Source organism: Myotis myotis, unplaced genomic scaffold (genome assembly GCF_014108235.1).
Source record: "Myotis myotis isolate mMyoMyo1 unplaced genomic scaffold, mMyoMyo1.p scaffold_m19_p_19, whole genome shotgun sequence".
Lineage (NCBI taxonomy): Eukaryota > Metazoa > Chordata > Mammalia > Chiroptera > Vespertilionidae > Myotis > Myotis myotis.
The window spans coordinates 38,148,487-38,160,799 of NW_023416323.1; the positions used below are offsets into that span (position 1 = coordinate 38,148,487).

The following is a 12,313-nucleotide window of genomic DNA, read 5'->3' on the forward strand; positions in this document are numbered from 1 at the left end:
AGCTACTTCTACACATGGCCCCCGGGGGCTGGAAGGGTCACGGCTTTTCCCAGCCTCCCCCCTGGAAGGCGGGCGCCTGCACCCCCACAGAGACCAGCTTCCCTTCCGAGGACCTGAGGTGCTCACAGGCGCCCCGCTTCTCTCCGCAGAAGGAGTTTCCTGAGATCCTCAGAGGCTCCAACAAGTCCCTCGCCCTGCAGCTGCTGCACACAATCCTGGTAAGGACGTTCTGGATTCCAAAACCCACCTGGGACCAGGGACCCCTATTGGCTGCATGCCCGCCAGGCTGTGGACTGGGTTCTAGCAATCCTTAGGGCCATTAGTCAACCATTCGCTCATTCCCTCCCTGCACACAGATGCCCCGGGCAGGAGGATGTAGAGGCGGACTCCTTTCCTTCCTCCCTCCCTTTTGTCTGTCCTTAAGCATCTATTCAGTGTGTGCTCTCTGCCATGTTCATTTCACCCACTTATTCGTTGATCAGGTGTTAAGAGCCCACATCCCCCACCTTCCCTAACACTGGGGTGCCATGATGCGCAGGCGTGTCTCTGCGCTTGAGGAAGCTGTGGGCTGTTGGGGTGGACAAACCTGACAGGACACTTCCGTGCGTCGCTGCACCAATCAGGGCAGAGGGATGCCCAGGGTTCCGTGGTGTCCGTGGTGTCCGTTGGGGGGAGCAGTTGGCTCGCTCAGGGGAGGGATTTGGAGTTGGAGTTAGGTTTGTCTGGCGAATGGAGGAGCAGGGCTGAGAGGAGCGGGCGGAACAGAGAGAACCAGGGAGGGGGCAGAGCCCTGTGAAGAAGTCAGCGGAAGGCATATAAGGTTCCATCCCAGGGGCTGGGAACAGAAGAGCGACATGATTCAATGTCCATTGGACAAAGGGTCCGGTGTCTGCAGCGTGGTCCAGGCTGGAGGCAGGGATGCTGCAGGTGCTAAAGCTCAGACAGGACGTTGGATGAGTCTTGGCTGCCTGGTGATGACAGCTGGGACTAAAGTGTGAGCGAGAGCCCAGAGGCAGCGCTGGTACCAGGGGTGGGGCTGGCTTCACGGGCAGGAGATCGGTGTAGTTCAAAGGGCCTTTTGCTGAGAAGGGTCCTACACGTGGTTGGATGTCCTGTTGTCACCATCTTGAAATTCTTGTCATTGTGGAACCATTTTTCACTTGACATTGAGCATTTTCACTTGGCACTGGATCCCGCAAGTGGCGTAGCCAGCTCTGCCCAGGGGTGGCTGTTTCTGAAACATTTCAGAGAGGTGTGTGTACTGTGATTGAGAGCCTGGGATTTAGATGCGAATGGTCTTGTGAAAGAATCCTGGTTCCACCAGTTTGGGGCCAACCACTTTACCTCTCCAAGCCTCAGTCCCCCCATCTGTGAAATGGGACTGATTTTGCTCATTTGTACCACAGGCTCGCTGTGTGGATTCCATGGGGCGGTGCGTGTAGAGCGCTCAGAACATGCCTGCACAGGCGGGTGCTCCACGTGTGGGCTGTTGTCGCTGACCTGGACCTCCTGTGACTGATCTTTTGCAGCACATCCCCAGCCAGCATTTACACTTCGTGGCGGATGAGTATTTCCACGGCGAGCAGTCCATTTTTGAAATACGAAATAATTTCCTGGACTTGCTTGGAGATGTGTTCTTTGTGGTCCCTGGGCTGATCACGGCTCGATGTCACAGAGGTGAGTCCCCGAGCCACCCCCCGGCGGGGCCACAGCACAGCAAGGCCGGTGGCAGCAGGGATCCTGCTGCCTGGGGACCAGCCCCCTGCTCAGCCCTCTGTTTCCTCACTGAGAGGGACCTCTCAGGGGTGTCAGGGGTATAGCCCTGAGGGCCAACTTGTGTAGTTCCCCTGCCTTTCAGAGTTCAGGAATGCTGATCAGTTCTTACTGTTTGTGTTCCTTTCGCTTCTTCAGGGCTGTGGAGAACACTCCCACCTCCCCATAATTTTCCGGGGCCCAACTTCCAGGTTACTTTCTGTTTGGAAGTGTCTTCTCAAATGTCTTAGCATAAGGAGGGCTGGAGCATTCAGAAAGAGAAGATTACTTGTGAGGACACACACCCACTCTTCTCTCCCTCTCCCTTCCTTCTTTCTTCCTTCCTTCCCTCCTTCCCCCCTTCCTCTCTTCCTTCTGTTCTCCTTTCCTTTCCTATAAGAGACTCACTTTAAAACTAAAGATACAAATAGGTTGCAAGTGAAAGGATGGGAAAAGGTATTCTATGCAAGCAGTAACCAAAAGAGAGCGGGCATGGCTATCTTACTGTCAGACAAAAGAGGCTTTAGGATGACATTGGTACAGAGAATTGTTACAGACTAAAAGAGACAGGGAAGCACATCCTAGAAAGATAGAAGAGTGAGTTCATCCAGAAGCTATAACAATTATCAATCCATAGGCATCTTGCCACAGAGCCCCCAAATATATAAAGCAATAGCTGACAGAGTTGAAGGGAGAAATAGTTGTGCATCCATAGTTGGAGACTTCAACCCCACTTTTCATAATAGCTGGAAACGCTCTACAAAACACAGGCAATTTCCCTAGTGATTAGTGATGTTGGTGCTTTAGTGGGAGACTTTGTAAGCATGATCGCCCTTATCCAGTAGAGGAAAACAGAAAGATGATTCAGAGAAAGGAGGAAGTTGGAGCGCAAAGGCCTTTCGTAGAAGAGAGGTGAGGGAATGTGGGGTGCAGGGGGCATCTCGGAAGCAGGAATAGCTTCGTTCTGTTTGTCGTAGGCCATTGAATAGGTCAATGAGAGGAAGTCACGGGGAGGTAGACCTTGGGTCCGTGTGAAGGGCTTTTTGTGAAAACTAGAACCCTTGCCCGGGCAGCCTGCCCTGGACGGGCATCGAGCTCTTTGTCACCAGGGCTGCGAGGGCCTCTAGAGCAGGAACCGCTAGTCTCCAGGAAGGAAGAAGGAAGGTAGCTTGTTCACGTCGCCTCTTGTATGGGGGCTGCCCCCACCCATAGGTTTGGGAATCCGGGAAGAGCGGGTTGGGGATGCAGCGCCAGCCCCGCTCCCCCTGCAGGGGCGCTGCCACGGCCTCTCTCTCCATCGCTGCAGACGCGGGCGCACCTGTGTACTTCTACGAGTTTCAGCACCGGCCTCACTGCTTCAAGGACAGCAAGCCGGCTTTCGTCAAGGCCGACCACACAGATGAAATCCGCTTTGTTTTCGGAGGTGCCTTCCTGAAGGGGGATGTCGTCATGTTCGGTAAGGAACCCGCCTGGTTTGGGGGGCGGGGGGAGGAGCTCTCCTGGTCTTGCAGGAACATGGGGGTGGGGGGGTGAGGTGGGAGAAGACAGGACTCCCCACCACAACACGATGCAAGCGCTGGAGGACTAGTTTTAACTTATTTATTTACTCTCTGGCTTACAAACGTGACCTTCCCCTGGGAACTACCCTTCCCGGGTGCTTTTAGAAACCACGATGATGAGAAAGAGCTGCCACCGCCGGCTGGATGAGTGCTTCTCATTGTACTAAAGCCTAAGGGACGGGCGCTTGGGGGCACTCATGCAGTCTAATTAGAAAAAATCAGAACGGCTTTCTCCATCTCTCTGACTGCTGGTCTCGCCTGCCCTGCCCTTTTCTGAAACCCCCACGGGGCTACCTCCCAGGGCTTTAAAAGGCAAGAACCACCTTTTCCATCATCGCAGCCCAAAGTGGCCTGGATCCCGGTGCTCTCATGTAAATACTTGTGGACTGTAACTGCTGAGGTTCACTCGCGTTTTCCTGAATTTATGACCTGTTTGGTGCCAATCAGATGAGGTTATCAATAGAAAAGGTTACAGGAACTGCTCACGAAACTATCCCTAAAATACTTCGTTTTAGACAGTTGTGCAATGCAGGCTCTGGGCCAGTTCCCGCTGGCTTCCTGGCAATGAGGACAGAGGTGTGCCTATAGAGTGTATGTGTGTGCGGCGGCTTATTCAACCCTTCATTTGTTCATTCTCGTCTTATAACACCGATCATAGCAACCACATCCTAGGTCGCCACGGGGATAAAATGAAGTAATTCTCACAAGCACACTTTTGTTATTACTCAGCAACCATGACAGAGCCTGGACTATTGATGGGTACACAGACTCTCCTAATGGGAAAAAAACAGGATGGTGTATGTGTCAAAGGGTTAAATTCCGAGTTTTCTAAAGAGCTCCCTAAATCAATGAGAACAGAAACTGGGTAACAGGTAGAAACAGACAGTCTGTGGGGAAGGAAATGTGACTAGCTTTTAAACATGAAAACCCACTCAGCCTCACTGACCACAAGGGGACTGAGGACTTGTCTTGACTGAGGAATCATTTTTCATTGGGGAGAACAAGACATTTTCCATCATTATTGGGGCAGGTGTGGGGAAACAGGCAACCTCATGTGTTAACGGAAAAGTCGATGAAAATCTGAAATGCATATGGTCTTTAGCCTGGCAATTCAACTTCTAGGGTTGTGTGTGTGTGTGTGTGTGTGTGCGTGTGCAATTATACTTCCACGTGTGCAAAAATAAACCTGCTCATGAACACATTGGTTTTATTAGCAAAAAGTCCAGAAATAATGTAAAGATACATTAATAGAGTATTGGCTGCAGGAATTATATATTTATATAACTGCATATAAACATACATGTAGGGTGTTCCAAAAATGTATACACATGCTTTGAATGTTTATAGAGGCAGTGTTTATGAAAATACATTTCATTTTCAAAACTGAGCTACCAGCGGTTACAGTGTGTATACATTTTTTTGGGGGGGGACACCCTGTATTTATAGAACAATAAATGATAATAAATGGAAGTCGTATAGGCGACATTGTGGAACTATCTCCTGGATAGAATTTTAGCAAAAGGGGAGATGAAGAATCCATGTCCGTTATGCTACTGCGAGTATAAAAATGTGTCCGCCTAACCCTTGTACGTGCCTCGTCGGCCTTCAGAGGGCGCCCAAGAACCTGGTAGCAGTCGCTGCCTCAGGCCTGTAACAGTGGAGAGAAGAGATGGAGGGAAACTAATTTTTATTAGATACTCTTTCTGCACTTTAGGTTTTGTGCTTTGAACATAATATTTGAGCATTACTCCTTCAAATAAAAAAAATGCAATCCTTAGAGAGAGGAGAGAGCTAGGGTCCCTGTCCCCCAGGCACTGGTAGCCTCAGGGGGGTGGCCAGAAGAGCATTGGTGCCCAGGGAAGATGTGTGTTCAGCCTCCACTACTTGGAGGCCATGCTTTCTCGGGCAAGTCGCAGGTGCCCCGAGCCTCAGTACCTGCAAATGCAAAATGAGTGAAACGGGAGGAGGGATGGGAAAGGCATTCATCACATGCGAGGCACCTCGGCTTCCGGCTCACCGTCCTGGGAGCCGGATTTTGTGATTCTCTCCCTCAGAAGGAGCCACTGAGGAGGAGAAGTTGCTGAGCAGGAAGATGATGAGATACTGGGCCAACTTTGCTCGGACGGGGTAAGTACGCCTCAGGGGCCTCCCCACAGCCAGGCGCTTGAGGATGAAAAGCTCACCCCATCCCCCAACACCCTCCAACCCCCTGTTTCTGCTCTCACTCCCAGGAACCCTAACGGAGCTGGCCTGCCTCGGTGGCCGGCGTACGATCAGAAGGAGCAGTACCTACAGCTGGATTTGAACCTGAGTGTGGGGCAGGGACTGAGAGCACAGAAGGTGGAGTTTTGGATGGAAACCCTCCCTTTGATCATGGCCACTTCTGGGGGGGCCCAACTGGGTCCTCTTTGCTCCTTCATCTTCCTTTCTCTGCTTCTGCCTTTCTTTTCCTCTTTTTCTCACGGAGGGGGTATCTCTGTGTGAATTTGATTTTCCTCCTCCTGCTTCAATGTCTCCCGCTATCCTTGGCTTCTTTCTGTTGTTCAGCTACTTTACAGAATCAGCTGCTTCCGCTGATCCTTAGGGAATTCTTTGCAACATCAAAAAAAGTGCAATTTGCCTTGAAGGCTACCAGATCTCTTCAATACATCTGCAGGGGGGCGGCTTCTTAGTTGGCATAATAATGATCGTGTTATGCATATGAAATAAAAGCAGAATGTAAAATACGTGTGGGGAACAGAATTTAATTCTGGGCTGAAAACTACCCCCTCTCCCCAAAACACACACCCAACACCCAAGAGGAAGTAGACTGTCTATCACAGCGGTTCTCAACCTGTGGGTCGCGACCCCTTTGGGGCTCGAACATCCCTTTCACAGGCGTCGCCTAAGACCATCGGAAAACACATATATAATTACATACTGTTTTTGTGATTAATCACTATGCTTTAATTATGTTCAATTTGTAACAATGAAATTGGGGGTCACCACAACATGAGGAACTGTATGAAAGGGTCGCGGCATTAGGAAGGTTGAGAACCACTGGTCTATCAGAAAAGATGTCTGCTTGTGTTACCTGAAATGTGAGTCTTCCAACCCCCCTCTAGGCATGTTGCAGGCACAGCCAAGCTTGGATGTCCTGACCATCACAGGGTTCTTCTGTGGCTCAGAGAGAGGTGGGGGAGGGAGGCATGCCAGCCAGCCAGCCTCCTTCTCAGCAATGGAAACCAGACACCCGCTAAGGTCAGGAACCCAGAAGTCACACTCCAGGCAGCAAGGTCAGGTCAAGGACACCAAGGGGAAGAGATGTTTCCCTGATGGGGTGGGAGCAAATCGATCATTCAGGAAATCTACACTGGGTGCCTGCTGTGTACCAGCGTATCCCCACTGGGAGACAACAGTGAGCCAAGACAGGCTCTCCTTCAACTGGTGAGCAGACAGACAGGGAGCCAGCATTCACCCAAGTGATTATCTTACTGTGTATGTTTGTTCATGTCACTCTGTGGAAGTAAGGTGTTTTAAGAAAGTTGTAACAAGGAAATCTGCTTTAGATTGAAGTCTTAGGGCGCTGTCTCTGGAAACATTTATCATTTTAAAAAGGAGGTATTGCCGTTAACCAGAAGATGGGCAGGGAGAATTATGCATACCATCATTCAAAGGATGCACTTTTACTTTTTTTTTTTATGAGATGTCACTTAAAATATATCTTTTTATTGATTTCAGAGAGGAAGGGGAGGGAGACAGGGAAACATCAATGATAAGAGAGTCACTCACCGGCTGCCTCCTGCACACCAAACACTGGGGATGGAGCCCACCACCCACGCATGTGCCCCGACCGGAAATGAACCGTGACCTTCCGGTTCAGAGGTCGGCACTCGACCACGGAGGCGCACGGGCGGGGAGACGCCATTTTCTTTCCCTCCGTCAGGAGCCACGCGGAGTAGGTGGGGAGCCCCTGGGAACAGGGGAGTTGGAGAGGCACGTCCGTCCGCGGAGCAGGGGCGCCAGGAAGAGGACCGTGGCCTCAGGCCCGGAGCGGACCGGGAGGCGGGAAGGTAAGGGCACCTGCGTCTCAGCGTGGGGAACGGCCATGAGGAGGCGCCGGTGGAGGCTGGCGGGGCGGGTGCGCGGACAGAGGAGGCTGAGTCAGCGGGGAGTGAGGGGCCGGCGGGGACTCCTCACCTCGCTGCTCCGCTCGCCTTTGTGTCTGCAGCCTTGGGCCCTCGCCGCCTGTGCCTCCCGCAGCGCGTCCCCTCCGCTTTCACTTTTTATACCCACACCATCCCCGTCACACCCTGATCGCAGAGGCCAGGGTCATTCATGTGTCTCCGTGACGGCATCACGATGGCACACGAGGGACGCAGAGTAAGAGGGTCTCTGAGGCGCCAGTCACTTAGGGTTCCTCAGGTGCATCCACTCATCGTCTGAATCGGGTCCCCAGAAAGGTTCTCTTCAGCCCACATCCGGTCAAAGCATGGCTTTGGAACTAGCTCCCAGCTAATTTTAAATCCGGGGACTTTCACATTAAAGGCCGTGTTTCTAGTTTCTCCGGAAGAAGAAAAAAAAAGAGAGAACTAGCCGCAGCCGGGACCGCCACAGCTCACACAGCACCTTTGTGTAAAGGAGAGCAGCCTCTCCTCTCCGCCCTCCGCAGGTGGCTTACAGGCTCGCTGTCCTCAGGGCCCCCAGAGCACAGCCCGCAGGCCTGAGTGGCGATACCCCCACGGCACAGGCACGAGCTCTCAGCTTCCCACGTCCCCACGGCTCCCCTGGGGCCTGTGCCTGTGCCTGGCCTTCTTCACTCACTGATAGTGCCTGGCCTCCGGAGGTATTTAAGTTGGGACCCCTGACCTCTCATCCTATGTAATAAAAGCCTCATGTGCCAAGTGTCCAGTCGTCCATTCAGCCAATCAAAGGGTAATATGCTAATGATATGCTAAGGCCGCTCCGCTGCTCACTATGACATGCGCTACACTAGGGGGCAGAGGGTCGACCAGTCGCTATGACGTGCACTGACCACCAGGGGGCAGATGCTCCAACAGGGCGGTTGGCTTGCTGCTGGGGTCTGGCTGATCGGGACTGAGCGAGTCGGGCCTGACACGCCCTGGAACCCTCCCACGGCCTCACCCTGATCATGCACTTGTGGGGGTTCCTCAGCCTGGCCTGCACCCTCTTGCAGTCTGGGACCCCTTGGGGGATATTGGAAAGCTGGTTTCGGCCCCACCCTGCAGGCCAGGCCAAGGGACCCCCATCAGGGCACAAATTGGGCCTCTAGTTTTACAATAATCTGAAAAGGTGCAGGGATTCCCCCAAAAATTCCTTAGTGAGCCAGGCTGGCGTGGCCCAGTGGTTGAACATTGACTTACAAACCAGGAGGTCACGGTTCTATTCCTGGTCAGGGCACATGCCCAGGTTGTGGGCTCGATCCCCAGTGTGGGGCATGCAGGAGGCAGCCGATCAAGGATTCTCTCATCATTGATGTTACTATCTCTCTCTCCCTTCCTCTCGGAAATCAATAAAAATATATTTACAAGTATATTTTAAAAAGAACTGCTGATTAATGTTGTGTCATATGCATTTTCCAAGTTGCTGAAGGATCTTTAAAAAAACCCAGCCTGCACACCTGTCTGGTGTGACGACATCGAAGCCTCTTTAGCCACAAGCCGGCTCCTGGGCATCTGTGGCATCATTTGATGAACAGCTTTGAGAGTGAGTGCTTTTAGTTAAACTTCTTTCTGGCATCTGGATTTACAGGAGAGGTGCAGGGTCAAAGGCCATGCCCTTTTAAAATTATTCTTATGTCCTACAAATTCACTTCCCAAAAGGGTCGTGTCACTTCATATTCATGGGAAACACATGCATTTCACAGTCACCTCTGCTTTCTCATAATTGAGAAAACAAGATATTTAATTTATTTCTAATTAAACATGTAGGTTTATAGAAAATCCTTTTCTTCCCCTCCCAAACAATCTTGGATCTGAATCACTGAGTAAATCAAACCCAAACAAAACTGCAGAAACAAACCTGATGTTTTTGCCTGTGAATTTCCTAATATCCAGCAGAGGGCAGCATCACAAAAGGGGAAAAAGGGCTTCCCTCCCAGGCTTTTAGGTGGGTGTGATGGGATGGAGCATGTAGAACCTGGAAGGAAAAGAACACAAGTCAAAACAGTTAAATTACCAACTACTACCATTTATCCTTGTCCCTTTCCCCTGTTGCATCTGGAACAGTGGTTCTCAACCTTCTGGCCCTTTAAATACAGTTCTCTGACCTGAAAAGTCTGACTGGAAGCACTCACAGGCAGAGCAGAGGCAGGGCCAGCCGTAGTTTTCTTTCCTGAAGTTCATAAGTCCCCATCAAATCTAAGCGCCGCCTCCTCTCTCCTATGGCGCCCTGTTCCTCCCTCAGAGGCACTTTGGACTCTGGACCTTTCTGCCCAATCCCAAAGCCCAGTTCTCCTCCCCCTCAGCCTCTGGGCCTGGCTGCAGGTCAAGGTTTTTCCCTGGGCAGAGGGGGAGGCGGGCTCACCCATGCACCCGGGGAAGCTGCCCTGCCTGGCGCTGCCCCAGACAACACGTACACAAGACAAACCTCCTTCCCATAGCAAGGTGGACCCATTGGGCACAGCCATGTGTTCTGCTAAAGGTTTGTTTTAAGAGTTCATTTTATTCCCTGGGAAGCAAGGGGATTTGTCACAGTACAAAGCAATTTGTTGGCAAAGAGACTTGTTCTCCATGGACGGGTCAGAGTTCAAGTTGGGCCTTTAAGGTTGGACAGGAGGATAAAGGCCAGCAAGGTGTGGTGGAAATAGCCATGGGGGAGGGGGAGGCGGAGCAGCCTAGTGGGCAGCGTGGCTGCATTTGGCAAGGTGGCTGGAGCGTACCTTGGAGGCCTAGAGGGTAGCTTTTAACCTTGACCTGCAGGAAACAGACTTCTTTCTTTTCGGGGGTTGGAGGGGAGATGATTGATAAAAAGTGAATTCATCTACCCATCTGGCTGTCCATCCATCCATCCATCACTATCTAATCTATCTGGGCCCCTTTATATAATTACACTTGAAGCTCTATATACCTCATGGAATTTCTTGTGTAAGAGCCAATATATTCAATATATGCTTTAGGTAAGGTAAATAGGATCTCTGTGAGTACATACACTATAGTCCTCATCAAAATAATTGCAGTTGACTATTTGCATTCTATTCTATTTCTAATACTTACATAGTCTTTAGTAATATTTCTGTAACAGTCTTGTCTGCATTAGATAGTATGTTCCGAAGGCCTGGAACACATTTTTAAGTTTTTAATGGAATATAATATACATGTAAGAAATGATATAGAGTATAATATGATACATAGGTTAATATGTAAATTAGTGTAACAATATTATATCATGTACTAGAGGCCTGTTGCATGAATTCATGCACCAGTGGGGTCCCCCGGCCCGGCCTGTGGAATCAGGCCGAACGAAACTGGCTCTCCGACATCCCCCAAGGGGTCCTGGATTGCAAGAGGGTACAGGCCAGGTTGAGGGACCCCACCGGTGCACTGGATCCCATCTGGGCTGGGGAGGGAAGTGGGAGGTTGGCCAGCCAGACCACAGGAGGGCTCCAGGGCATGTCTCACTCAGTCCCAATCAGCCAGACCCCAGCAGCAAGCTAACCTACCGGTCAGAGTGTCTGCCCCCTGGTAATCAGTGCACATCATAGCTAGCAGTTGAGCGGCGTTAGCATATCATTAGCATATTATGCTTTGGTTGGTTGAACGGATGACTGGACGACCGGACACTTAGCATATTAGGCTTTTATTATATAGGATAATTTAGTGATATATAATATATAGCATAGTATATATGTTCTATATATATTATATATGGTGCCCTGATGAATTGTCACTGACTGGTGATGCTTGTGTACCCAGCCCCTAGATCAAGGCACAGAAGATGGTCAGGATCCCAGCATCTGGAGCTCAGGTCCAGGCTTTGCCCCACCCCATCAGTCCAAGATGGTCACCTCCATCCTGACTTGTAGCAGCGTGCTGTCATCATCCTGGGTGTTGTGCTTTATATAAACAGAATTGCGTACTCCTGCATCTGGCTTCTTTCCCTCCACATCATGTGTGTGACAATGTCCGTATGTGGCTGCAGGTTTTCATCATTGCTGTGGACTCATTATGTGTGTGAATAGGTCATCAATTACCCATTCTACTCTTGTTGGGCACTTGGATACTTTCCAGTTTCCGGGTATTATGAGTAGAATATTATGAATATTCTAGAACTGGCATTCAGTGACAACCTGCATGCCTTTCTTTTGGATCTTTATCGACCACTGGCTTTTCTGGGTCCCGGGCGGTCGTCTACGGCAACTTTATTCAACACACCCAAAGTTTCCTGAAATGGTTACACAAATGTGCCCTCCTTACCAGCAGACTGAGAGATTTCTGGCTGCTCCGTGTTGTTGTCAATACTTTGGTATCTCCAGAGGACTATGACACGTTCATTCTTATTAATGACTGCATATTTCCTTGATTCGTTTGGTTAGGTATAACAATTTATTTACAAAATTGCATTCCACAAAACAAGTTACTTGATAGGAAGAGAGGGCCATGGAAGATCAGTTGGTAATACAAGAGCAGGGACAATGTTGTCCACTGCTGTAGAACAATTCCAGCATGTCATAATTTCAAGAGTTTCACCAAAAGGTTGATGAGACTTGGGGACTCAACAGGGTTGAATCACACATGTAGTCACCCTTTGGGAATGGCTAAAGGCATTTCCCCAAACCTGAATAGGATACATTAAATTGGTTACTTGGCTGCCAGACAGTTAAAAGGCATCTTAATCTACATGTTATTGCCTCCTGCTGGCCAAACACCTGTACAGCCGTAGGCTATTCCCCAAACTGACAATGCTTCTGTACCCTTTGAAATCTTACCCTTTGAAGTGTATTATCTCTGCCTTGCCTTAGGACAAATTGTGTTAATAAAAAGCAAGGGTCCTAGACAAGCAGG

General features: G+C 50.2%; 1 protein-coding gene across 3 annotated transcripts in view; it reads left to right on the top strand.

The window, feature by feature from the left end:
* The window catches only part of CES5A (carboxylesterase 5A), a 153,133-nt gene extending 147,096 nt beyond the window's left edge, over window positions 1–6,037 (top strand). For all 3 annotated transcript variants that reach the window (XM_036346900.1, XM_036346899.1, XM_036346901.1), the window contains 5 exons: window positions 150–218; window positions 1,530–1,677; window positions 3,059–3,208; window positions 5,366–5,438; window positions 5,543–6,037. In XM_036346900.1, the coding sequence (XP_036202793.1) occupies window positions 150–218; window positions 1,530–1,677; window positions 3,059–3,208; window positions 5,366–5,438; window positions 5,543–5,795 (693 nt within the window). In that variant the 3' untranslated portion in view covers window positions 5,796–6,037. The remainder of the gene's footprint in view (window positions 1–149; window positions 219–1,529; window positions 1,678–3,058; window positions 3,209–5,365; window positions 5,439–5,542) is intronic.
* The last annotated feature ends 6,276 nt before the right edge of the window (window positions 6,038–12,313 follow it).